The following is a 27,889-nucleotide window of genomic DNA, read 5'->3' on the forward strand; positions in this document are numbered from 1 at the left end:
TAAATAACATCAACACCTACTGTTGACAGGCGTGGTGTAATCCTCCACTCCTACAGCGAGGGAGGAACCCACCAATCAAAGGCGACGCTGCAGACATTCTTCAAATCTCTTGTTGTTCATAACAAATGGGTGGAAAACAACATAGACGACCAGCAACCCCTCCCCTAGTTTGCTTGACTGAAAGCATGTGGCTCAAACAACATTCTTACTTCGCCATCTGATGTTCATCCAGAAGGCCATTTATCAGTCAAACATGAAACATCGAAACAAACCGATAAAACATAACACATCATGGAGGTGGACTTGAACATGACAGTTTTCATCTGAGAAAATCCAGAAAGAAGCAGAATTCTGTTGCTTGCTGAACTCAGGTCACACATTCCAGCCGGACATATGATGAGACGGACCGTTTCAGGACAGCTTGGATTGGAGGCAGATTTATTTCTCATGATTAAAAACTAGCATTTTTGGGTCACCAATTAACTTAAGTGACAGACCGTTCCCCTCTGTTTCTCCATCACTTCCACTTCTAGATTGGCTACGTTGCTTTCTTTTTTTTTCATAAGGAAACCCCTGTATCACCTGTACCCTGTACGAGAATTCTTGAATTACAAAGCTATTTGAATAATATTATAATATAAGTATTGCTGACTCCACAATTTTTATTTCAACGTTCCAACAAGACTTTCACTCCACTTGTAGATACATTCATGTGCAATTTTTTTTAAAATTTTAAACCTTTCCTGCATTGTGCATCAACGTCTTTTGCCTTTATCACATATTCTACTTTATTATACAAAACTATTTCATAAAGACTGTTTCAGAACCAACTCACTGGATGTACATTTTTAATTCTCGTATATGACATGTTAAATGAATATTTACTTACTCAACTGGCTACATGAATGGGAAAACTAAAATACTATGTTATTGAGTATCTTCAGCCACAGACACAAAGGGATTCCCAAAGTCTGCCAGGATTGATTCTTGAGTATCTACAGACAGAACCCCAATATTATAATTCGACAGCCTTCACCTTGCCCAGATGAATCACTGATTCCTATCACTGACGTAGGAGTTTTTTGTTTTTTTTTCCCCTCAGTCCCACTCTTTCTTCTTTTCAAGTCTCAGGATGCAGCAGGCATCAACTCTGATGTGAAACATGACGTAAGAATCCACTGAAGTGGAACAAAAAGAAAAAGATGAAAGCAGCTGGAGGCTGAAAAAGCAGCACTTGTGCTCTTTTCCCCGACTCTTTCTTATTCTCCAGAGGGGCAATCAAGAGGTAAGCACTCGCTGCAGGCCACATCACGTTCTTCAGTGCCCACCCACCCAAGTCTCTGAAATCATTATGACGTCTGAAAAGAGTCCATAGGCCCCTCCCCTGACCTAGAGGGCTGTGGTACCACCAGTGTGTGGCTTAAGCATTCTGATCCATTTGAGCAATTTGCTAACAAGATGTGTCGTTATTGACCTAAACAATTTAAGATAATTCTAGAAGGAAATCACGGGGTATCTAAGTTACACCTAGCCTGTGACTTACCCCAACAATTGCTTAAAATTGACCAACCACCTTGAAGTGAACCCTCATGTCTGAACCCTTAATCATCCATTCCAGTCGAGACCAAATAAAGAACACACCAGTGAGTCTGAACAAGCCAAAACTACTTTGTTCACCATTGTGTCTAACACAGGCCTTAACCCTGAAAACCACCAAACCTAAACCCGTAAGCAAAGACAACCTTTTGCTCACTTAATTAGCCTAACCAGCTTTACTTAGCCCTCGCCAGTAATCCTCTAAAAGGGTGACACTTTTTTACTGAACAATGCCAAGCTTCACCTCAATTCAGATTACACCACCAAAAGCAGAATCCTGAAACCTGTTTCTCCACATGTAAAAATACAACCCCAAAACAACCATTGTTGAATCCAGAAAAGTGTTGCAGATAGCCCTAACAGAAAAACCTGTGAATACAGTACATGAAAATAAAAGAAAATTCCATACAACATAAATTGGTAAATCTCCATCTAATTGTCCGCTGGGTCACAGATGAACTAGTAACTGTACATCTCAACGTCTTCAGTGGTTCTAGAGACTGTATGACTACGCTGTTAGCCTCCCGGGTCACAAAAGGATCATCCAAAGGCTATGTACACTGAAAGCACCACTGAAAATGTGAGAAACTTCACACCTAGTGGAACAGCGTTTACACGCTGATGCTGCCGCTCATCCCCTGGGGCAGAATTGGGTGATGTCATTGCAGTAATATGTCAGGTCACAGAGTGGCACTGTATTTTTAAAGGGAGTTAGGGGGACAAACAGCTCATTGGAGATGATCCTCTAAAGTTGTCGTCGGTACTGGCCGTTTATCCCTCCATGTTCTTGTGATCAACCTCTTGGAATCTAAACTGTGAACTCTCCTGGGTTGAGTAGTGGTTGGTGCTGCCAGTGTGAAAGCCTCAAGCCATTTCTCTGAGTTTCCCTTTTCCCACCAACCAACATCGTTCTGGATTATTGTTCTTTGGATTAGCTTGGACTTCCTACCCTGACTCTTACAAGACTGTCTCACTTCCGCAGCTGGAGCTGCTGCACATGGGACCACGACACAACAGACAGACTGGACAATAGAAATACCAGTTCTACAGTCCATCAGTATACTTTCATCGCCTGTTTCTTAAGCATACAGGTGAATGTGCACAGCCACAGGAGGATCAGAGCCTAGCTGACATGCATAAACTCAGTGGTTCCGGCAGCATCTTCAGTGGAGCGTTTACATGGCGACAATTTGGGCATCATCTGCACAAGGTCCCACTCAGGACCCTCTTTTCAAAAGCAGTCAGATTCACGTGGTGATACCTCCTGTCGCCATGTAAGCTAACACTGCATCCGACACAAAACAGTGACAAGATTGAGTCGTCTCCATGTAAACGGCACCCAAAACACGGTTATGCCTGACACTCCAGCGCGTCAACTTCGCTCAGCATCGAAGTCCTGCTACCTCACTGCAGGGATTCTCTGGTTCTTAGAGCTCACTGCTGCTTCAACAAACTGGTGCGGAAAATCATCCTAAACCAAATCTAGGTAACTGCCTCTTATTTGCTGCAGATCACTGAAAACCATATTCACACTCCTGAATGTTATACGAGTATTTTATATCACAAAGTAAACCTCGTTACAGCACTACTCGCATCAGCCCACCATGGAATAAAACACAATCTGCCGTGTTTACAAAAACCTCCAGCAGCGATCCTATGAAGAACCTACCTGGGATTTCCAGCACGCCTCTCTTGGAGACTGTGGGCAGCTGAGCGCTAATTAGATAGCTGGGACCTCATACCGCCGCGTCAGCTGTATTCAGCACAACATCGCTGATGTGGTGTTCCCAAATGATCAGCACCGTCTACCACTCAACTATCAGACAACAAGGCAGGCAGTGCGATGTACCGCGGCGGATGCAGTCGTCGAATTATGACCTGTCAGTCATCGCTTGTGAGCACAAATCTCTGAATGACCCATAAATACGCTGTCATACCGTCTTCCCAACGGGATTACCATGGTGACTACAGACAACACACAAATACACAGTCGAGACCCTCTCACAGCAAGTCCAACAGCAATCCTGTTGCAAAGAACATGCAGGACCATCGCATTTAATAAAGATGAATTATTATATTGAGGAATATTAAGACATGAGACCAGGCATCCCTACGTGAGCAGGCTTTCTCAAGCTAGAGTGGAGACATTAATGCATGGTTGAACCTCCTCAGATCTCTGTTTGTGTCTTAGGTGTCATTATTATTTATGGTTTTTGCACAGAAAAAAAGTGTAGGCTAAAGTTTCTATGTAGTTTTATGTATAAAGCTGTTGAAAAGCCAAAATGTAATATCCTACTATGAGAAGGCAGTGTTGGAGGAGGTTGTGTTTATCCATGGAAAACCAACAAATCGAGGCCAACGGTGACGTACAGTACAGTAGAACTAGAACTAGAACTGTCATATCATGATTTTTTTTTCCTAATGAAATCACAACTTCGTTTTTATGCTGATATATCAGGTATTTTTGAGACTGGTTTGCTGGTTTCTGCATGTGAAAAATTCTTACCTGATTACCTGAGTATTACAGGTGCAGCAGCTTTAAACCATATGACTATTTAATCTAGTTTCAAGCACTTCAAAGTAGACAAGCTTGATTCCTGTCACAGATTATTGGCAAGGAAAAACATTCAGTCAACTTTATCTGGCTTGCAAGGTTGGCATGTTGTTCCTAATTTTCCTTCTTTTCCTTCCATTTGTTATAGTTCTGGGGACATTCATTCACTCAGATTGGTTCATAACAGAAACAACTCTGGCAGAATATTAACTACTTACAAAGAACACCAAAAATAACACCACAGAAATATGCTATTATTGTGACCTACGACAAACAAACAGGCTATTTTGTAGCAAGTGGAGCACTTCAGTTGATCACAACTTGGAAAAAAAAGAAAATCGACGGAGATAGAAAAATGTATGTTGACGTGAAATGAAAAAACATCAAATGACTACAAATGGTTGTCCGTTTCCACTTTTATTTCCTGTTAAGTGTCAATAAATGTACATTCTATTTAGACCACCACCTGAAGTTAAAGGAGATGTAAACTCCAAATTCAACATGTTTATTTGAAGTCCTCCTCTCCAAGGTCATGATGATGCGCCGTTTTGAAGTTCCTACTTTAGAAGGTTCTCCTTTGTCTAAAATCTCGTGGAATGAAAGTCTATGAGAATCGAGAGCATCATTACATCACAGTGCTCAGTGCAGCTCAGAACTGCCTCCCTATTAGACAGAGCCAGGCTGAGACATGGCTTATCCACTGTTTCAAAAAATCCTGGCGGAAACCCTGAAACATTTCAAATTATAAAGAGTTCCGTGCAGACTGACTCATATTGATTCAAATATAATTTTAAAAGACACTAAAATCAATACATTACTTTTGGTCTTACTTTTTTTTGGCTCTTTGTATGACGTGTTTGACAATCGCTTCAGTCGGGGCATTTACACGGTTAGCACTCTTGGCCTGTTCCAACGCCAAGATTTAACTTCATACATGCAGTTTATAAGGTGGGAATAGTGTTTTTTTCGAAAAGATTCACAATGCTCCTTTCAAAATCAATATTTACATTGTCTCCACCTCAAACAAGGGACAGAAACTGATACAAGAAAACAGCCAAACTGCACAAGTCCACCAAAGGTATTGAATATATTTGACTACACAATATCTGGTGCATCCCTGATTTGAACTGAGAGCTTCTTCAAAAAGAGTGTGTCCTTTTTCAGCACCATTGTCCTCATAAATGCAACAATACTACAAGCGAGGCTCAAACAAAGTCTCCTTCTGAGTATTTTGAAAAGTTTCTATTGTGCGATCTGACTCAAAGTGTCACAACTAAACTGCGCCTCATCTAGCACATTCAACGGACCACATTGTGTACGAGGTACGACTCCGGCCAATTAGAGCCGACCCCCCATCAGGGGAATCAATGGAGCACAAGGAGCCGCCTCTTCTGGACTCCGCTAATTGAGCACCGTCTGAATACAGACGGCAGCTGGCGAAGAGAACCAGAGGGAGGACAGATGGACCAACACGCTCTCCGTGGCGCACGTGAGCTGCATTCTTGCTTTTGATACCGACAGTTTTCACGTCACTCATTCATTTGCAAGTATCTAAACTATTGGGAAAAGTTGGTCCAGAATTTGCACAGTCGCCGGAACATGATGGAAGAGAAGAACAGCATTCATCACTGAAGTGAGTTGAGGAGTCATCGTGATGACTTCTGTTTAAATCCAAGCACCAACCTCGGACTCTTAAACAAGCACACTCTCCCGAGGGGCGGCGTGAGCGCTCTCCCCATTACATCCAGACTTCTAATTGGCGGGGAAACCTGCCAATCACGTGGTCATGAATAAAGGATGACATCATTCTTCCGTGCAGACTATTTTTGCTCTCCTCCATCCTTTTCTATTTTTGCAAGCTCCCTCGTTTTTGGATCAACCCTCCCCCCTCTCTGACTTCTCTACTCCTCCCCCCCGGCTTTTTATTCACCCTTCCCCCCACTCACTCTCTCTTTCACTCCATCCTCATCTGGCCCCGCCCACCTGCCTCTCTGGCTTCATATACATCCACGTCTTTTGTCTGCATGTGTGTGTTTATGTGTACAGACTCGCCAAGATGATGTATTTTTAGCTCAGACTTTCTTGTCTCTTCCTCAGAGAACCACAAGAAGCCATCCCAGACAAACCCTCCAAATTCATGAACACAGTCATATATGTCGAGTTAGATAGCAGATTCCGGTTATTTATGGAGCGACTACGTGTGTAGACAGAAAGCAATGACATCAACTCACTGAGGCTTTTCGTCACGTTCTCCTCTTGACACGTTTGTCGTTTTATCAGACAAGACACCAACTTCTGTGAGAAAAAAAAAACAAACTCTCCAGGGAACCTTTATCTGAATACCATTTCTGTTTGAGGGTTTCTACTGTGTCATCACAGACTCACAACGCACATGCTCACGTATACAAAAGGATGCACCAATGAGTTGAGCCATCTGGTTGGTGGCATCGCTGAGGTCATGACCTCTTGTCACTCTGTCCTCCTCCTCCATTACTGACTATTTCACACACATGAACGCTCTCTCACACACACCCACACACATCAGTGAATATAAACCATCATTTTGATCAATATGGACACTGAAGTTCATCCAGCCCCCGTCAAAAATCACATCCCTGCAGCCACTACTGTGTTCACCAGCAGCACCTCGATGCATGATCACATCATCCAAACTAAATCAATGAGAGCGTTGCAATGGAAACAGTACAATTGGCAGCTCAGTGGAGCAAGGAAATACCCATTTGTGTTGTTTTCCTCTAACCAAGTAGCCATTATTTATCGATTTATTAGGGGTCGAACCAAGTAGAATGACAATAAAGCCAATGGATTTGTTGATCATCACCATTAGCGTAGCCATAAATAAGGCTAACTTAGTTCCATCTGCAACATCAGCAAATACACCTTAGTTTTACCCAAAAAAAGAAATGGCCCATCATGTCAAACACGGTGTTCATCCTCGCCACAGAGCTGTGGTTTCCACATTAGAATGTAAAAGAAACGGTGGCACAGCGACACATGACACAGAAGTCTTCATCTTGCACAAAAAGATACATATTAATGACGTAAATCATACACATGATGACTTAAGTTAGATCCACTACCACCCATAACAAAATGATCATCGGTAAAAATATAGAAATGCATTGCAGTATTTCAGAATTAAGAAATGCATTTGTACATTGACCAAAAAAGTGTTAGTTGTTCATCAAATATCTGATCCTTTTTGGACTGAATAACTGACTTGATAATAGCGTGTATGTATTAGCGCACCAGAGTCGTATACTAAAAACCAAATATGAATTTCTGTCCTTTAATTACAATTTTAGCTCAAGTTGCATAACCACTTATTAACTTGACATTGACTGGTGACTTCCTCAATATAGTGAGGATTTTCATTCTTGTCTTCACCACCACCACCATCATCAACATCACGATCTGCTTATTATCATTAGTAATAACACCACCACTATATCTTCAAATACAACTATCACCATATGAATGACACCATTACAGCATTACTCATGTCCGCACAAGACCTATCAAGTGTCCAGAGTCAACTGCCAAGATCTGGAATAACAGTGGCGTCTCTGTTACTCGGCGATGAGTCATCACTGTGGAGCCCTAGTCACGTCACTGCGTAGTGATGTGAAATACTCCCATATAACCACATCAAAGAGAAGCAAATGAGGACGCGTGGATGCTAATATTCAAGCATGCGGTTCAGTCTACCATCTCATTTATCGACAGCGAGGTCATAAAATCTGGCAAACAAAACTGACAATGTATCAGCATCTTGATTCTGCACTTGGTGCTCCTGACAAAACTGAATAACGCACACCATTGTCCTTCATAATAACTTCCTTTGATAACACTTGAAGACTGAATCTTAGGCTCAGGAGAAGTAACCCATGACTCAGGCTTGAGATCACTAGTGTGCATGAGAGTGTGTATACTGCAGTGAGGCTGCAACTACTGTAATGCAGCACTGCGGCCTCACTGCAGGCTGGAGAGAAAATACTGCAACACAGTGTACACACACATTTCCTGGAGACCTTCTGTGAGTGGACTCTATAAATGTTTGATTCACAGACTCTTTTACTCTTGAGGTTTTTCTTTTTTTTGTCCTTTGTCATCTTTATATTTTCTGGACACAAATGTGGGAGCTGTTTTCTTACTTCCTCGCATGAATGCAAACACCGAAGCTAAAATGATGTCCGTATCCTGCTCTGACCTCAAAAACCCTTTGAGCACGTCTGGCTTGTACAGTGCACGACATTTGCCTTTCTAAAGGTTAAAAACTATGTCCAGGCTCTGTCTGTGGAAGACTATTTGACACATTCCTCAAAATGAAATTCAAATAAAACAGAAAAATAAAGCCTCAGTGTGTTGCATAAAGCCAAGGCAATGCCATCTTGTGAGAATGAAAGCACCTTCTAAACTACAATGTTTCTTTAGACCAAAACGGGGTCCACCTGTCTGGGAAGTGGGCATCCTCATAAAATCACACACTGCTTTTAAGGAGGGAGGTAGCAGATTCCTTCCTTAATCCTAAACCTCAGACCTCAACCGCGAAGTGCAAGGCCTGTCCTGACTCTCAGGAAGTTAAGATAAGGAGCAAGATTGAGGACAGCATCTTCCTGTTTTGATTCCTACCTGAGGATTGAGAAATACCTTGACTACCAAGAATACTTTGTTTTTCAGTCACTAAAAAATGGCATCCAAAGCGGCGAAGAAAGCAAGCAACATATCTAAGTATTTTCTTTGTTAAAGTAGCTACAAATATTACAAAAAAACATGCATTTCACAATATTTTGTCAGTCTTCATCTTCTGAATTGCCCTTAACACTGGGTTTTGAGGGCTAGGGTTGAGGGTTAATGTCTTGGTAACTCAATAGACCTCCCCACTTGGTGGAACACAACATCTAGGACCCCAGACTGGAGTTGAAAACGCAGGCAATTGCTCACACCAACGGCTGACAGTCCAGACTTATCGGCTGTCTGTTGAGCCGGCTCACTCCGACACCCACCCTCCATGTCCATTAGCATCCACCATATCCACGCGCAGCTCTGCAGTCACTTGACTTGACATGCAAGACAACCAGTCCAGACAAAGCTCAAGTCGACTACAGACATGAAACACCATCTAATGTTGTCTTTTGTATTCAGAAATTGGGTGCAACACCTTTTCATTAGATTGATCACTGCTAACATAATAACTACATTCTTCTAAGTATAGTTATCCTCTGTCCACAGACAGAGTAAAGAAAGAGCAGGCCCTAAATGTTTGCATTTAGGGCCTGCTCGGGCAAGTGATGGCTAAACTGCCCATGCAAAAAGCTCTGCTTTCTGAAGTAACAAGAATAGTGTTGACTCATGGCAAAAACCGGATGGTAAATCAAATTCACATCGCTTGAGTCCACTCTACCACCTGTGAAATCTGCTTTGCTGCTTTCTCAGAGCAGCAGTTTTACACGTACTGTGTAGTCAAAGTAGATTGATATTACCATCAGAAACTTGATTTTACAGCGCCATATGCAGAGAAGAAAAAGCAAAATGCAAGAGACGGTGACCATAGCAGTAACAAATGCTTCATATTGCTTTTCAAATACTCTCAAATCCTCTTTTACAATGGCGGCAAGCAACAGACATGATGTTTATTTTGGATTTTTCCATTAAAAATGCCAAAAAAACACCGTAATCATCCCCATCTCCATGATACGTTATGTGTTATCTGCTTGTTTTGATGTTTCCACTTTGTTTAATATGTTTGATCGTGTGAGATTACAACTTTAAAAATATGTTATTTTTCTGACGGCATGGCGGTGTAGCGGAAACCCAATGGCAATTTTGACATTCCATTACTCTCAGACCTGGGGTCCTGTAGATTCTTTTCAATATAACGTCAACAAACCTTTACAGAGCAACTTTCACAAAGTGGATCACCACCCCCTTCTTTTACTTTTTTGATTCAATTGTACGCTCTGTAGAATAACATTTTTTGCTAGTTCTGAATGGAACTATGCACAAGCCAATTGTCGTTTCTCAGCTTTTTCACACTCTCTTTTCCAGTGGCTGTTAAGTTGTCTGGGGGGTGAACCGTGGTCAGCGGAGAGAAAAGGGAAAAAAATGAAAGCAAAATGTCTGTATTTTTTGGAAGAAGGACTCTTAATGTAAGGCTTAAAAATAGTTTTTAGCATAAAGGCATTCTAATCTGCTCCAAGAGGAGTCAACAGCATAATCTAGAACTTAAACACATATGGGATCATCACAGGTAAAGGTTAAGTTTAGGGTTATAGCCGAGTATTTCAAATGAAATCTGGGACATACCACTGTAAAATCATGTCGAAAATTCCAACCAATTGAGATAGATTTAAACCACCTGACAAGCCTGTCACACCTGGAATAAAAGCTGTCAATAACTGAAAGCCACAGACCGAAAACTTCCCGAATACTTATTAAGTTTTTCATTCCTTTGGACAGGCGCACATTTGTATTCCGAGGACGCGCAGTGCCAGAAGCACTGGACCATCCAATCATGCACTTGTCAAAGATTTTAGAGGACGAAGGGCTTATTTATCTAATAGGAGATACCAGAAATGAAGCAGAGTGTCAAGTGTGGGCACGGAGACGGAAGCAAAGCTGTTCTTCAGATGTTAATTTCCCCGGATTCACTCTAGACGCAGCAAGTGCTGACTCAGGGGGAAAAGTCCAGATTGCTTTTGGAATGGGATGAGAGAGTTAAAGAGGGACAGACAAGGGATTTATGCCCAATTTCATTAAGTTTTTGGCTGCAGGAGGGGGTCTGCCAGACCAGAAGGGGCTTATCGGGAGCCAGAACCCATTCCCGTTTGATTACCAGCTATTGATTGCGGCATTAAATGGGTCTCTGTAGGACGAGGCGGCATGTGGAGTCGGACCTGACTGGGAGTGGATTAACCGGCACCGTGGAGAAGCAGCAGAACACCTCTTGGTCACCACGGTTACTAAAGCAAACACAGGAAATGATGCTTCGCAGACACCTGACTGATGCCAGAGAAGATGTAGGGACACCAGACACATTGAGCTACATATCATGAATTGTGTGGAATCTGGGACGTACAGTCTGTGGATCCCAAGGTTGTCAAAAATATCAACAGTCCGAAACTTAAACTCCATATCAGGATACGATACTAATTTGCCATGGTATCAATACTGCTCTGCACACTCAGCAGGCAGCGCAGCAGCAGCAGCTTTCATGACAACCTCCGACAGGTTAATAAAGCTCCGGTTCATTATTTATCTTATTATGTTAAGCAGAAAAATTATGTTCCTCTGTCTGGCCTGTATTAATGTCGGTTGTTTTGTTACTGGCTGTGGCTTGCTGCAGTCTGCAGTTTGCTAACATGACTCAAAAGTGTTTCCCTCGATGAAAGAACCAGACTGCAGCAGGGAGAAGTCGGCATGCGCAACTAACCTACAGTGAGGAGCTACAGCCAACACTTCCAGGGTTGTTAAAAAAAAGTCTTCTGAAGCCTTGAAAATAAGCACTTTGTCGTCTGCGAGGATTCACCTATAACTTTTGTGAAGTGAAAATAATAATTTTCACCTGTCTCATTGTTTATTTATTTTATTTTAGGTATTTATGTAATTGATCGGTAGTCGTTTTTCATGCATGTTTTCTTTTTTTTTTGCCATGGCTTTATAAGTATTTGTCATTTTAAATCCCTGTGGTATCGAAAAGGGTATCAGGTATAGGGTATACCTGGGTATTTGGGTAAAGATATGATAATGACACCGTTATCCAAGTGACCTAATGAAGGATGTACAGTTGAAATGAAAAAGTAAAATCAGAATTGATTAGATATGATGTCCTTTATGCAACAAGAAATTAAAATGTGAAGGTGGTGTGGTGAGTAGAATTCATAACACAAGTCTTACAGAGTCTGGAACATCTGTGCGGAATGTGTGACCCACGCATCACAGGTTGCATCGGAGCAGAGCCATTCTCGCACAGGTAATGTTGTCATGGCAATACATTGGTAGCAACAATGCTAGCTGGATATAAAGGTCTTGAGTATTTTATTTCATCTATTTCATTGTCCCCACATCCGCACACAAAATGTGGAAGGACACATGGGGAAGTAAGGTTTGTGCCTTCTGACAGCAATGGAGGGACGCGAGTGGCTCAGAAGGCTCCAGGAAGACAGAGAGCAACAGAGATATGGGGGGACGGACGGCTGTTGGGGGGTTGGTTCTCAGTTATTGTTTAATGATCCAACCCCCTCCCTCTGTCTCCTGATGCTCCACAGCAGAGGGGTGGTGCAGAACCAGCACACCTCCTACCAGCCCCAGAAAAAAAACATGCATTTCTCCGGTTGCTGTGGAAACCACTCGCTGATTTAGGGGAATAAAGCCAGGGAGTGAGCCAACTGCATGTACAGTATACAGTACAAAAGAGATGGGGGGTTGAGGAAAAGAGGGAGTTTGAAATCAGCTGCAACCCAAAATGGAATAAATTGAACAGTCAGCGTCTCTAAAGTTATTTCAAAATATCAAATAATCACGCAAACAAAGACTCTGTTGAAGAAGCAACTGAAAATAACTGTAATTATAGCTCAGTCTTTCTTTCATACAAAGCATAAATAACAGTGTGAATGGGGACAAAATCACTCTTTTCTGTTAGATATTTTGAAGGAAGATAAAACAATCAAACCAACTTCATTCAAAACATTTATGTGTAAATTGACAACAGAAACACAGGACAATGCCTGTTGAGTTGCGCACCAAGAGAGGAAAGAAATTATGTACATGGTCCATATGAATCCATATTTAATGGATAACTTCATGCTTTCAGGAGTGAAAATTAATTCATGCATTTATGTATGTACACGAGGAGTGGTGGAAGGAAGTATTCACCTGCAAACTGGTGATAGTAAGGCTCTCTCATAAGCCAGTGAAGAGCCAGGCTTTCTCCTTTTAGTTCACTCTATTTTCTACTGGTCAATTGCGACTCCATAAATGGTTAAATACGTTATTTGAACAGGGGTTTCCTGAAGTAAAGACAGACCGCTGGGGTTGCTTTTTTGCTGCAGTTACATGATTGTGTATTCAGTTTGGGCTCGACTCCTTGAATTACTGCACGAGTCCCACTTCAGTGTCGCAACAGGCACTAAAGACACCCAACATTGGATGAAGTCACAAAGCAAACGCCTCCGCCTTACAGGCTGTTCCTAAGAAATCCACTCCTATGAAGTTGCCCTTCCTCCTCTGATGCATGGAATCAGACTATATAAAAGTGCAGCAGGCCTTGGCGAGCAAACCAGAGCCAGAAGTCAGAGCGATGGATACTAAAGAAACCAAATCACTGGTCCCTTTTGACTTCAAGTTCTTGATAAACGCCGCTATAACATTGCTGCTAACAGCAGATACCATTTTAGTGCTCATTGCAACCGTTACACTCCTGTTAGCAGCGGATATAGCGTTGCTGCTAACTTTAGCAAAGACTTTTCTCCTGGTTGGCGTCCTGATCTTCCTCTTATTTGCGTCCACAACATTCCAAGAAACTGGAGATGTCAAAGTGCTCAGAACTGGAGCCAAGACGTTATTGCGAACAGTAGCTGTAGCTTTACTGCTAACAGCAGCGCAACTGTCGCTGCTCACCGTTGCCAAAGTGTTGCTGATAGTTGCAACTTTAACTCTGCTCACGTCGGCGACTAAACTGTTCCTGAAAACTGCGTACAGGAAGCTGCTACTCTGCGCAGCTTTGAAGCTCCTGGTCAGCTCGGATATGAAACATCTACTCATCGCTGCCAGAACAACAATCTACAGCAGGGACTCGGAAACACTGCGAGCGGCCGCTTGGGCATTGCACATCACTTCAGCAAAAACGCTTCTGCTGACAGTCATGATTCAGCTGCTGATTACTGAAGTCAAAATACTACTGCAAACAGCTGATAAAGCCATGATGGTGGCTGCAGCACGTACGCACCTGCAGACGGCAGGAGAAACATCGCTGCTCACCTTGGCCATTATTTCACTCATGACTAGTGTGAAGGTGTTAGCGGTCACTACAGACGTGAGGTTAATCCAGACTGTAGTTTTACCGCTGCTGACGATTGTGGGTACAGCACTAAAACTTCGCATTCATGGGAAAAACATACTGGAGGAAAAGGTGTCTGAATAAACTGAAGGAAGGATGTACACGTATCAGACAAGGGCAACCAGCAAACTTGACTCCAGGAACAGAACAGCAGTTTGTCTTATGAGTTGAAGATTTCAAGTCTTTGTTTAAATCTTGTGAATAAGTCTTTGGAGCAATGAACCGGACAAAACAAAGACAGATGGTGGAGTGGCGGAATTGTGAGTCAACCAACCTTGCAAGCCATTTTCAGTGGATCATAGGCTCTTTCCTGGACTAGAAGCAAAACCTTGTATTTGATCAAAGTACAATGAAACTGTTGCACTGCATTTTTTTCCCTTTCATATATTTTGGATTAAATAGTTATTTCTTTATTTGGATCACAGCTTGTCATTTTGTGGGGGTGGTGGGTGCCAAAACCAGGCCGGTTGAGAACCACTGTATTTGAGCATTGAGTCTTATTAACTGCTGGAATGAGAATGAAATAAATCTACCTACAAATACGACTACAACCTGATCCGGTCAAAACCTGCATAATTTCAATCATCAAAGAAACAAAGAACTTTGTACTCGGAGTGCAGACTTAACTTGATAAATATAATTGTAACAAATGAAGTGCATTAATTTATCTCATCTAAAAGTATTGGTTATCAATCATATCTATGTGCCATACATTTATCCTCTTCTGTTTTCCATACTTGCACAAGTCGTTGGTCATTTTTACATTAAGCAGCCATTTATCTCAAGATGACTCTAGCTCAACACTGGAAAGGCAGTGGGTGTCTGATGCTGATGACAACCTTTAAACAATCATTTGAAAAACCAAGAGGCAAGTGTTTTATTTATATATGAAAAAAGCTATTTTTGTACAAATACAAAAAAAATTTTTTTTACAAGTGGTTATGTCAGTCGATGACCTGGCGTGTCGGGAAAGTAATGGGCTGGGGGTGGGGCTTTCCACACCCTGTTTCAAAATACGTGTCAGCCTCACCAAACTCCGTCTCAGTCACCCAAGGGGGCCTCTATTGTGGATATAGTGAAGTTCATTGGTCAACTGCGACTGGAAGGGGGAGATGAAATTCAAATGTATGGGGTTCCTGTGGCACCTGATGCTATTCAACCTCAGCCTAAGACATGTGTCCCCATAGTCCATCGTCGTTCTGTTCAAGGCAATCAACAGCAACATTGTGGTGCGGATGCGGTTTCCACAGCAGGTCAAAAAAAATCATGGAGTGACTGCATTAGACACGAATAAATTACAAGACAACAGATTTCAAGCTGACGCAGGGCATGGCAGAGGCATGTGTGATGCACCTTCCTATTGCATATATGATGATTCAATGCATGAAGGATTTTAGACTTTATGATCTCACTTCTGCTAACATTACCAGCCTTTCATGCCACAGACTCTTTGATGTGGTTTTACAGAATAAATATAAGTACGAATAAACACCTCCCAGAACGCAAAACAACATCAGAATGCCAGATCTTAACACAATGCTACGAGAAGCTGCAACATGTTTGCAGGCTGCAGCTTCGGCGATGTACGTCGCCGCAACACATGCAGTCCAGATAATGGCAAAGGTTCTGATTTTCACCGTTCTTGTAGCTCCTTTACCAATCGTTTTTGCTCTGCAAATCATCTTGACGATACCTATAGCATTTCAGCTCGCAATAGGCATTCCATTATTGCTGCACGAAGGTGTACCAGAATTAGGGCCACTGACCCAGCCATGCCTGCTATCTGCTGCGCCGCTGCTTATGTTAGCGGTAGCCGTTACATTGGCCCATGTCTTTCAACAGAGACCTCATCCAGGGAGCTAGAGAAACAGTGTCACAAATGAAGACGAAAGGATGGTCGCGCTGCAAAGGACTGAAGTGACGCAGTGGAGCCCAGCCGGGCCCACCGACGAGGAATCATGTCGCAGGAGGAGGGCTTTAGCCATGGCAACCCTCCCTGCTGTTGGGTAACATTTTGAAAATTAGCGCCGCGCAGAGCAGAAGAAATCATCCCCCAACCCACACACACACACACACACACACAGACCAATTGTTCAGAGTCTGCACAGAATGGAGCGTCGAGATTTGCCAGCGGAGAAGCACTGTGACGCCATTGTCCCACGGACAGTGTGCAACTTCAGTCATGGAGGATGTAAACGTGAACATTTTGAAAGAAACTGGCAGGAAAACGTTGCTGTCTTGGTTGGGACTTTTGTGTTTGAATCACATTCATTTCAATAAATTAGTCATATCATGAATAATGAATCAAAATATCATTTGGGTCATCAGTCCATCACCTTGACTAATAGTCGTGTACCTTGTTGCCCTTAACTGAGGGAACCAACTACTATATTTACCACCATTTAAAGAAATAAGACAATGGGCACTCAGTTGGCACTCAGTGTCTATTAACTCAGCTCACTATTTCTATTGTCTTGTTTGCCATTATAACTACAAAGGCAAAAAAAATTACAGCCGGGAGGAGATATCTCACAGTGCAACCTTTTCAAAGCAAATGCAATGATTTGAAATATGTACATTATGAAGGAGAAATGCCCATGATAATGCCCACCCCAACAATACGGTTTTCAAGGAGTTAAATCCAACAACTTGAGATGAGAAAATCAATTTGTTTCGTTATTGAAATGTTTGTATCTGACAACAGGGGGCAGAACTGAGTGAAGGGAAAGCCTTTTTAAGAACATAGGAGATTCTCTGAAGACCTTAGTTTCAAAGAACTGAAGTTCTCTGTCAACTGTTTTATGCTTCATGCTTCGCAGGGTCAATACATGTTCCTGGATTATGTGTCATTATTTTAATACACTTGTTTAATAATGTATGGTGTCTGAGTATCACAGTGAGGCGATTGAAGCAACTTTAGGTTAAACAGAAATTCAAAATAGGTCCAAACAAAGGTCATCGTGATTAGTCAACTAATCTAAAAAATACTGAATAGATTAGTCGACAACGAATATAACCGTGAGTTGCAGCCCTTATAGAGACGTAAGGCTCTCAGACAGGCTGACAGACAAGCTAAGGGAGGAGCCTCCATGGACCATGATGTTCGCTGATGACATAGTGATCTGTAGCGTAACTAGAGAGGTACAGGGGAGGCAGAGGTATGAGCTGGACCAGGACCAGGACCAGTGAAGATTAGGGAGTAGACAGAACATATATACAGAGACATGGCTCAAGAGAATGCAGGCAGGTTAGAATGGGTCAAGGCAACTGTCAGTGCTGCTATACACCAGAAAAGTAGCAGCTAAATTTGACACGTTTTTTCGAGTGATGGAGAGCCTGCATTATCAGAGCTCTCCGCTCAGCTGCAACAGGAGAAAACACACCGGAGCTCTACACCGCCGTATGACCCTCGATCACGTTGATGTCACCAATCCAACGTACGACTTCAAACGACGTGCTAAATGTGTTAAAATTACTGAATCCTGAATGAGTCCTTGGCATATATATTTAACGCAAGTTTGTTTGATTCAGGAGTGAAAATAAATTACGACACAATCGTCCGTACGCACTTGAGCTCAGCTCATCTTGTGTTTACCCAGAAACGAATATGACGTCACATCATTGCAGCTCAGCAAAACATCAAAAATAAATAAACATTAATATTTAATATTGTCAAAAAAACACGATTTATATATGAATCTTATTTTATCCATTTGCCCTGTTGTATGGTTTTCTAGACAGTAGCTCTGACATGAAGCAGAGTTAAAAGAGGCAGAGTTGAAGATGCTCAGGTTCTTATTGGGGGTGACTAGGAAGGACAAGATCAGAAACCAGGCAAACGAGCACAACTGTTTGGTTGTAATCGACATCTTTTGATGTATATTTGAAACATACAGGTGCGAAAAAGTTTTTAAGTGTTTATATGTGTCCCACAGACCAGTGCAAGGAGCCCCCACCCTTCACCCCACGCGATGGGAGAGGCTCCAGCAACTTGCTACCCTATCAAGAGACCCTGTAGGAGAAAATAAATGACTGCAGTATCATTGTAACTAAGAGCTGAAGGACGCTTGAACGCCTAACGCTGTAAAAGATAGCGTTCAAAAGTTTGACTTAAAACATGCACGTGTGTGATCTGGTGTCCCAACAACAGGCAGCGGGGACAGGTCATGTGACAGATGGATAACAAACCCGAATTAGGGAGAAATCTGAGGGGGGCCCCTCATAATCTTCATCACCATCATCATCCTCATCACCCTCATCCTCATCATCTCTGCCTGACAACAAGGATTAAAGGCCCACCACCATCATTATCACCGGTGCCATCATGTGCATCACCACCATCACCGGCATCACCATTCTTCTTCTCATCAACATCAGTACCATCGTGACGTCTGCTTCGTTTAAGACCAACATAAACAACCACAGCTGCTGCTCTGGTTTCCCGCATCAGGACCCGCAGTGCCGCGACCCCTCAGCACGATGAAGCATCACCATCTCATTCCTCCTCGTGACGTATAAGCCCAAGATCCACCAACCTGTCTGTCCCTTGCCCAGGGTCTTCTCCAGACGATACGGTCCCACATAGTTAGCGTAGTGGCCGCTGTTCGCGTCCTTGCCCGACGTTGACATCGTCGCCGACTTGCGTGTGTGTGGTCCTAAAAGCGCGGTTCACTGAGACGCTCGTATCCGCCAGTGCGTGTGCACGCGTGCGCGTCCCCTTAGGTGGTTCGGTGCTCGGTGCAGATTAGACTGCGGTTCTGAAGCCCGGTGTCATGGTGCAAGTGCAGGAGGTTCCGGCGCTCAGCAGCCCCGCTGGGTGTGAACTGAGGATGGGACAGTGTCAGTCCCCACTCCGGCTCCGGCGGAAGGCGTCAAGTGCCGATGTGCTCAGCAACTTCCTGTGTTTCCTTTCAAAGTAAGTCATATCATTTGTTGATTTTTTTTTTTAAGTTCATTTCAGTAATTATGACCAACTATTTATTTCTCACAGTTACTTTGGTCAGTTATTTTGTAAATTGTGATTATTTTCTAAATACCAGTTAGAATGATAGAGAAAACGAGTACGTGTCTCAATATGCCGCAAATTGTATTAATATGAGTGAATAAAAAATACATTTAAAAATATATTTGGGCTACATCTGCTTCACAAAAGTTTGATTTAGCGTTTGCTGTAAAATCTGTTGATGGGTCCTATCTACTCAATTTATTTTGAAAAAGTACTTCCGCCGCATTCACGCTTGAACCGCATCAATCATCGGTGAGGATCACGCATGCGCAGGTGGGAACACCGTCGAACACACGCTTTAAAGTTTATGGAGTACGGGTTTGAGATGAATGGAGCAGTAGCTCCCAGTCCTTCCCAGTTCAGCAAAAAAAAAAAAAAAAGGTTTCCGTTTAATTTTTTTTTGTGTGTGTTTGCCATTATTTTAATTTGGGACGCTTCCGCAGTAGAACCACGCGTATTATAGAGCGCAGACCACTGAAGGGAAACAACGATCTAGGGGTGAGCCATTAAAGACAACATTTTGGGGCACAAGCAGGGTTTGAAGACTGTAAAATTGCTATCCTACCGACTTAATGAGTTTTTTTTTTTTAACACTCTGGGGTTCAGGGTGTGAAAACATGGCACAGAACAAGCATGGAACAAATTAGAATATAACATTTATAACTTTGACTTAACCCAAACGCGGACGATCACATGCGTTTCAGAAGTAAAGAAAAAAAGTAAAACACATGTTGACCAAGAAACTGAAGTCTGAAGTGAAAGAGAATTAAAAACATAACATAATGAGTAAACTGCTGTGATAGGCTTTTTTAACTGAGTGAACATTTTTGAAAATGATATAGTTGTTGATCAAAGTGTGTGTGAGACTATAGGTGTGAAGCTTGGATGTTAATTAAAGGTGCTTATCGAGTCATCGTCAGTCTCATTCATCGCTCTGCTCCTCTGAGCGTGCGGGCACCAGATGGACCCCCGTCTCTCATCTGGCCCCGCCCCTCGCAGAACCCCCGCCAGACAAAGACCAGGGCCTCAAGTGAGCACGGTGTGGGACAGATTCGCCCAATATTGCTGATTCCTGATAATCAGTTTCCTTTTCTTCCCTCATTCCCAAGAGGCCGATGGACAGATCTGAGACGCTCTCACCCTTTTGTCACCCCCAGCAACGGTTAAAATTAGAGTAATGAAAATTTCATTTTGCGCGAAGACCTGGTAGTTAAAGCCATTTGCGCCGAACGCTGCAGCGCTTTCAGATTATTTCCTTTTTCCACAGTGGTCAGTGCTTGTTTTCAGTGGACCAAATGGGGAAAGTACATACATACATCTTCAGTTAAATGTTGATGTACTCGAGTCAAAAGCACACCACGCAAGGTCAGTAAATCAGAATCAGAATCAAATTTATTGCCATGGTCAGGGGGGATCCCACCAACTAGGAAAGTGTTGGAATAAAATAAAATAAAATAAAATAAAAGCTGTTCAAATAACAAATTCAGTGTCAGATAAATTCCAACGTTAAGTGTTAACGAGTGGCCGTGATTTAATGCACACATTGGCTTTATTTTTAAACAGATTTAATCACTTATTTATCTCGATGAGATAGAAAGTTACACAGTAATGGTTTGAAAAGCGGCACTCATCCTCGTGTGGTCATGTCGCCCTCTTGTGTCAGTGGACTGGTTATGACTCGCTGTTAAACGAATTACGTTTTTTTTTTTCAGATAATTTACGAATTTATGATTGTAAGTTAACTGTAATTAATTACTTATAAAAACGCATACATTAATGTATTTATTTAGTTAAATCATGCATCAGTTTCATTCAGAAAAACAAAATAAAAAAACTAAGAAGGGCTCACTATTAAAGATTAAGATTATTCATATATATTTTTAATAATAGTCTGATTTCTTTTTTTCTGATTGAAAAACAAAGCTTTTTATTTGTTTATCGTTTGGTAGAATGAGGTTTTCTATTTTAATTTCGTACCAACTTATTTGATGATGTAAACAAGATAATGTCCCGACACGACATATTTTATATTTTAAAAACTCAGAAGACAGAAGGGTAGCAACCACGAGTGAGTGACCCAAACCAATTATTTCCAAAGAGAAAAAAAAACATAACCGAAATAAATACCTTAAAAGAGTTGATCTTTAACAAATATATAGTTGTATCGGTGATGCGCTAATGTCGTTTTTTTTTTATTCCGTGAAAAATGTTTAAATAAGCTGTTATTTTACTCTGTTTACCTGCGTCCTTTTTTTTCAGTGCCGAGTTTCCGTGAATCAGCTGGAAGAGGAGGCGGAGCCGGAGTCTCACAGGAATGTCGACACGTCCTGCGACATTCCTTTCAAAACCTGCTGAGCTTCTTTTGGACAGAAACAGAAACTTTCGTCACTTTCCGACTTGCTGCGCTCTCATCCTGTCGTGTACAATTCCGCTCAGCAGGTGCTTATCTGCTTCAAATCTGGTTTCACAGTGAGTATTGTATCTTTCTTTTCATATTTTGCGTTTTAACTTCTTCGTTGACTTTAGAAAATACGAGTTCAATGAAGTATTTATACTCCCAGTATATCTCAATGTATGGCACGGAAACTAACGAGACTATTTAACCAATTAGTTTCAAGGTTAAGTTGTTTAATGTTGGTATTTTTTCCCCATAATTTTTCTTTAGATTTTCTCACAGATAGAATAGAACAACAAAGCAGAACAATTAGTAGGAAGCTGAGGCATTCCTGAATATTTCAGTAATTTATTTTTGATTTATTTAAGTCAGTTATAACACCAAACACATTTGTTTTGTTTCAAACACAGTTGTGTCATTCTTCATTATCATGTCTAGCCTATGGACCTTTCCCGCCAGGGGTTACCATTTCCACTCCTCCACCCAAACCTGTTGAAATTATACACATTTATTAATCATTTTTTGTTTCAACAAGTGTCCTGAATATATTGATGAATGAATTGCATTTATTTCTGTGTATTTCTTTATTTACTATAAAATTTTGTGTGAAAAAAATGTTTTTTAGGAGTCAAAAGTGTTGTTATTGCAGTGGAGCTCTACTGATGTTTTGTGATTTGTTTTCTGTGCTCTCACTGTAACATTTATCAAATGAATCATTCATCATATGTGACAGTGTTTTTATTTTAAATTTATGTAAGTAAGTAGGGGGCAGGTATTTTGTAGAAATGTCTACAATAAACTGTTTCATTTCTATAAAGCCTTAGGGTCCCTGATGGAGCTGAAGGTTTTGGTAGAAGGCGTGGCCAGGGTGGTGTGTGGTATCACCTCCGAAACACCCTGTCAGGACATTGTCATTGCTCTGGCACAAGCTATCGGTGAGCTAAAGAAAGCGCTGCACTCTGTTTGTGCACATCAACGTCTGAGGGTCTCAATACTTTTTCTCTTTTAGGTCGCACTGGCCGCTATGTTCTCATCATGAAACTGAGAGGAACAGAGAAGCTGCTGCTTGCAGATGAGTGTCCTCTTCGCCATCTGACCCAGCTGGGCCAGCTGGCTGCAGAGGTCCAGTTCGTCCTGCGCAGGAAGGGTCCAAGTCTCAGTGACAAGCCTGAGATGCCGGACCAAAGACTTCTGCGGCTGCCCAAACCATTCCAGCAAGAAGCCCTCAGCGAGCCACAAAGGGCCCTCAGCTTCACTCATGGTCCGTCATCAAGTGTGCCTTGGCTGAAACCGAACCAGGCCTGGTCTCCCAGAGCTTCTCCTGAGCCACACAGGGTGACCAACAAAGAAGAGGTGTTTCGGCAGATTCTGCAGCAGCGGAGGAAGCTGAAGAACTTGGAGTCTGAGATCCAATTGCTAGAGCTAGAGACCAGAGAATGGGAGCGGATGTGTGCTGCCTCTCTTCCTAGTCAGACCCCGACACTAGAGGACCATGCGGAACTGGAGCGACTGCAGCAGCTGAACCAGGCTGAGCTCTTGCTGGTGGAGGACTGGGAGCTACTGCTCCATTCAGAGCTTGAAAGAGAAACTGGTACAGTTCAGTTTATTGTTTTTCCCAATCCCAGCGCACCTAGTCATTTTATACAACCATACACACATAGTTGAAACGAAATCCCAAACTAATCCAGTTTTTCTGATCTAATTTAAAATGGCGTACAAAAAGACCTTTATATTGTTATTGCAGTTGCAAGGTCTTGTTTAGTTAGTGCAATTCAGCATCACTGAAGTAACCATTTACTCGCCACAGAGACTGAACAGAAAATGTCCTCTTCAGATCTGCACCTGAGCCTGCAGCAGATCCAGAGATCCATCGATGATCGTGGGATCCAGATCCACAGAGAGCGGGAGCGAGCCTCTCATCTTGAACAAGATGTGCAGCTCATCGTCGACAGAGAGAGATCACAGCTGGACGACAGAGAGTCCATAGATGCTCTCCAGGCGCTAAAGAAGCAGCTGCAGCACCGGGTGTTGCTGGGTCAGGACCTGGACTCTGAGCTGTCTGGGGCAGACAGAGCTCTCAAGTTGGCAGACCAACAAATCCAGGTATAACGCCGCACACATGCATAGGTTATTCACATCTTACATGACCTCTTTGTTTCCTCCAGGAAAAATGGGAGCTGATAGAGGACTTGAATAAAGAGCTGCGCCAGTGCAACCTGCAGCAGTTCATAATGCAGACAGGGGGCGCTCCAAACACGGAGCAGATGCAGGCGCTCCACACGTCTGGCATTTACCTCCACAACGCTGGAATCCTCAAGTAGAGACCGTACTGTTTCAGAATTGTACCAAACGAAGGAATGTTTGTCATTTTAAAAAGGAATGTAGTACTGAATGTTTTTTACCTTAACCGTTATTTAAACCTAATTCAAATCTTCAAAAATGGAAAAAATTGTTCCATGTAATTGAATTTTTACATATGAAATAAAATGTATTGAATTAACACTGTCGCTATTTTTATATTGTGAAAGTATGAGTGCATCATCAGACATTATTTGGCCACATAAATTTTACAATGTGAACATTATCAAGAGAAAGAATATCAAATCCCCCTGTTAGGTATTGTAACTTTCAAAAGGAGGCATGTTCAGAGTCAAACTTGGACCCACCATCACACGACTTTAAGACCTGGAGGTCGTCAAGATTGTTAGATGTTTTCAAAATAAAATACGGTTCGCTCAACTAGACCACACAGGCAAATGATTTGCACAGATTATATCGTCGTTCAGTTGTATCATCTTCATACATTCTATTGATATCAAATTTGCTGAAGTCAGAAGGGAATTAGATACATGTCTTCTCAGCCATGCTTTTCATCAAACGCATTCATTGTTCACTTAAGGCAGTCAAATCTAGGGGTTGATCTATGACAAGCTGGATTGTCGGATTCCATCCAGGACGTTCGATGCAGAGCCGCTTGGTTAATAAATGCTTGACACTACCTCACCATATGGTCAGTGGATCCTATATGACAAGGAGTAGATGCAAGATGGTGCTGTCATAATCCTCTGTACATCTGATGTGGCTCCGCTCACGCTGGTGACATGTCTCTTGTTGATAACTACACTTGTTCAAGCACAAGTGTGACTACAATATTTAGATGATTGCTGACATATTTTGTTGTATGAAAAGTGACTTGTTAGAAAACAAACATATCAATTACAAGTAGAAGAATTTCACTTTGTGCAGTGTGCATAGTGTCTGTGACAAATAAACGTCTTCTTTTTTATCTTTATCTTTTTTATCTATCTTTTTTATGTTACTCTTTAATGACAGTGCGTAAATATATGTTATATTTAATGCTATAGGAAAAAGAGATACACTGATGAAGTATTGTTTGGTAAATAGTGATGTCTTTGAGATCCATTTCAAACATCTGCCAAAATCTTTTTAAAAAGTGAGTGCTGACTTTGAATTACTGTTGGTTGAACAGGGCTTATTCTGTTGACATTCTTTGAAACCTGAATAACCATGAATAGAATCAGAACAATAGTTACTTTGACCCAGTTTTGTAGGATTAGTTGCATGGAAATCTGTGTTGCAAGCGATACTTACTACTACTAAACGCTACTGCTTAAAGTTACTACTTACTCCTCCCAAAATGACCGTGTTTACTCTAAGTAAATACAGTATATTTTAATCCATTACATGGCTGACTTTCTTACTGCTGGTCTTATAAGATTAAGATATAAGGTTGTATACTGTAAAGTAGAGTTTGTTTAGACAGGCATCTTCACCCCTTATATTTTTTTGTCTTTCACACAAAGTGCTTTTTACTCACACGTTACATTTACTTGTGTGTAGTGCATTTATAGTACATTTACTTAATATAAAAACAAAAACAAAAGTTGAAAAAATTCCCGAGTAAACATTTATTTCTACACACACACACACACATATATATGACAGTAGACGTTTACAAGATGTGTTCAACACTGTTGAAAGTCGCGAAAGAGTATATATATATGTATATATATATATATATATATATATATATATATATATATATATATATATATATATATATATATATATATATATATATATATATATATTTACTCTCTCTCTCTCTTGCGTGTGATGTTTAGGGACGATTCATCACATTGAAGTTCCTTCAAAGTAAAATAAAGCACCATCTACATTTCCTGCTGGAAAACTCCAGCCAATATTTGACAGAAAAATGTGTTGACAAAGCAAAGTGTGGCGTTTGTAAACAGAAGTTTGTGTAGTGCAGCAGCTAGCGTGAACACGATCTAAATATGCCGCTAATTGTTGACTTCCATTAGGCGGGAGTGCCAGCTGACTCTAATCCTGCCTGCTCCTCAGTAATCCAATCTAATTTACCGTCATCCTATTTAATCTGGCTGCTTGTCATCTGAGACAAGAACTAAATACTGGGGCGCAACACACTCTTTTAAATTAAGGAGCATTGTTGAATCTTTGACTAACATTGCACCAGCCTGTGGTGCTGCCCCAGGTCAGTGCTTCTAATGCCAGACTATCCGAGTGAGATGCACTGAAGTCTTATCTCTTCCATCTTATCTTCTGTCCCGGTTCTGTCAGGGAGAACACAAACATGGGAAGAGTTGTTGACGGTTCTGGCAGATCTTAAGCCAGCTTGGTGTTACCGGTGCAGACGTGATTCTGGGGGAGGAAACCAAAACCTGAAAGAGCTGACCTGAACTATAAGTCGACATGTGAGCAGTGAATCGCTGCTGAAATACAGCCTCCATCCTCAGGACAATGTCATGTGGAGGCGGAGTCATGACTAAAACATGCAGACCCGCCCCCTCGTGTCCAAATATACGTCTCAGTGATGCAAATATAATCCTGCCATTCACAATGCCATAATGCAAGTAATTGGATCAGACTGCTCAGGTGTGTTCAGACGTGACTTCATTGCGTCACCAGTGGAAGGTTAAACGGGTCTGCAGAAGACAGTCGACGCGAAGCCACAACTGAATATTACAACGGAAGACGTACACTAGTGCTTATCCGCTTGCCTGCAAGCTTCAATGTTACATTGGGTTCACACTGACAAATCCATAACAGCTTCTGTTATGATTCTAATATCTGTTTAACTTTTCTGTTTTTTAAGATCCAAACTTCCTCTGTCTATGAAGGGAACCTTGGACCCTCAGACGGATGGAGGGGGCGACAACAACAACAACAAAAAGATACAGTTCCAGATGCCCAATGCTAATGATCGTTCTGAAAACTTGCTTGTTGACTTTTTTGTTGTTCTTAAAGTCAAATTTCTTCACAACAATGATTCAGCCTGTTCCACTAAGTGCTACCTCGGGTGGGTTGCAAGACCAAGGACTGACCTGGTGGGCAGCAGCACTTGAACTTACAAGAGAATAACAACAAACACTATGCTATATATATGGACTATATATGGAACCGAAGCAGCCTTTGCCCGGGAGGGCCAGCAACATTACACGGCCAGACAAGGAATTGCGATTGGACTTCCGTCTGTGAAGACTAAAGACTCAACTTTCCACCTGACACCACAGCATACGAGCCGAAACTGGTGCTTTGGTCCAAATCCTGCAAATCTACCCAAGACAGGGTATGCTGGCCTGGCAACAGAAGCAGAGGAAGAGTGTTTGCGTGTTGAGTTGAGGCAGGTTCTGGTGGGTTGGTAGCGTCTTCAATGATATTACCATTGTGGTTATTTGGAATCAGAGGTGAGGCACTCACCTGGCTGGTCAAGGGGACCCTCACCCTAACTGCACCCACCACCTCACCCCCACCTACAATGTATAATTGACTCAAATTGAGGCGTAATCTTGTGGGGTCCGACTAAAGGGCCCCACAAACACACACACACAGACGTGTTTGTATTTCTATCCTTGTGGAGACATTTTGAGGTTTCTCATTGCCACAATGCTTCACCAGCCTCTCAGCATGAACTTAACTATCCAAAACATATGGCTAACCTTAACTAGGACTCTGAACCAAAACATACTCACACACACACATCCTATAACCTTCCCACAAAAATCCCCTAATAGCAAAAGGTGCAAACAAGGAAGTCTGATTCCAAGAATTGGTCTCCACAATTATAGCTACACAAGTTCGCACAAACACACACACACACACACACACACTCACACACAGTTGTGCGCATATTTCAGTCTCCTCTAGCACATTGACACAGTTGAAAATCCTGAAGTCCAAATGCAAATTTTTATTTAATTC

General features: G+C 41.9%; 2 protein-coding genes across 7 annotated transcripts in view; one reads left to right on the forward strand and one right to left on the reverse strand.

The window, feature by feature from the left end:
• The window catches only part of LOC128753381 (serine/threonine-protein kinase BRSK2-like), a 55,508-nt gene extending 36,428 nt beyond the window's left edge, over positions 1-19,080 (reverse strand). For all 5 annotated transcript variants that reach the window (XM_053855071.1, XM_053855043.1, XM_053855062.1 and 2 more), the window contains exon 1: positions 18,764-19,080. In XM_053855071.1, coding sequence (XP_053711046.1) covers positions 18,764-18,857 — 94 coding nt within the window. In that variant the 5' untranslated portion in view covers positions 18,858-19,080. The remainder of the gene's footprint in view (positions 1-18,763) is intronic.
• A 2,564-nt stretch (positions 19,081-21,644) lies between these two features.
• Positions 21,645-24,160, forward strand: LOC128753401 (ras association domain-containing protein 8-like). 2 transcript variants are annotated; one of them, XM_053855083.1, is made up of 5 exons: positions 21,645-21,702; positions 22,447-22,563; positions 22,638-23,219; positions 23,463-23,731; positions 23,794-24,160. In XM_053855083.1, the coding sequence occupies exons 2-5, from the start codon at positions 22,461-22,463 to the stop codon at positions 23,947-23,949; spliced, it is 1,110 nt and encodes a 369-aa protein (XP_053711058.1). In that variant the 5' UTR covers positions 21,645-21,702; positions 22,447-22,460; the 3' UTR covers positions 23,950-24,160. The 2 variants fall into 2 exon arrangements, with proteins under 2 accessions (XP_053711058.1, XP_053711066.1); XM_053855091.1 differs by having other exon boundaries at positions 21,652-22,563.
• Positions 24,161-27,889: the final 3,729 nt, after the last annotated feature.

This window comes from Synchiropus splendidus, chromosome 1 (genome assembly GCF_027744825.2).
Source record: "Synchiropus splendidus isolate RoL2022-P1 chromosome 1, RoL_Sspl_1.0, whole genome shotgun sequence".
NCBI classification, from domain to species: Eukaryota; Metazoa; Chordata; class Actinopteri; order Syngnathiformes; family Callionymidae; genus Synchiropus; species Synchiropus splendidus.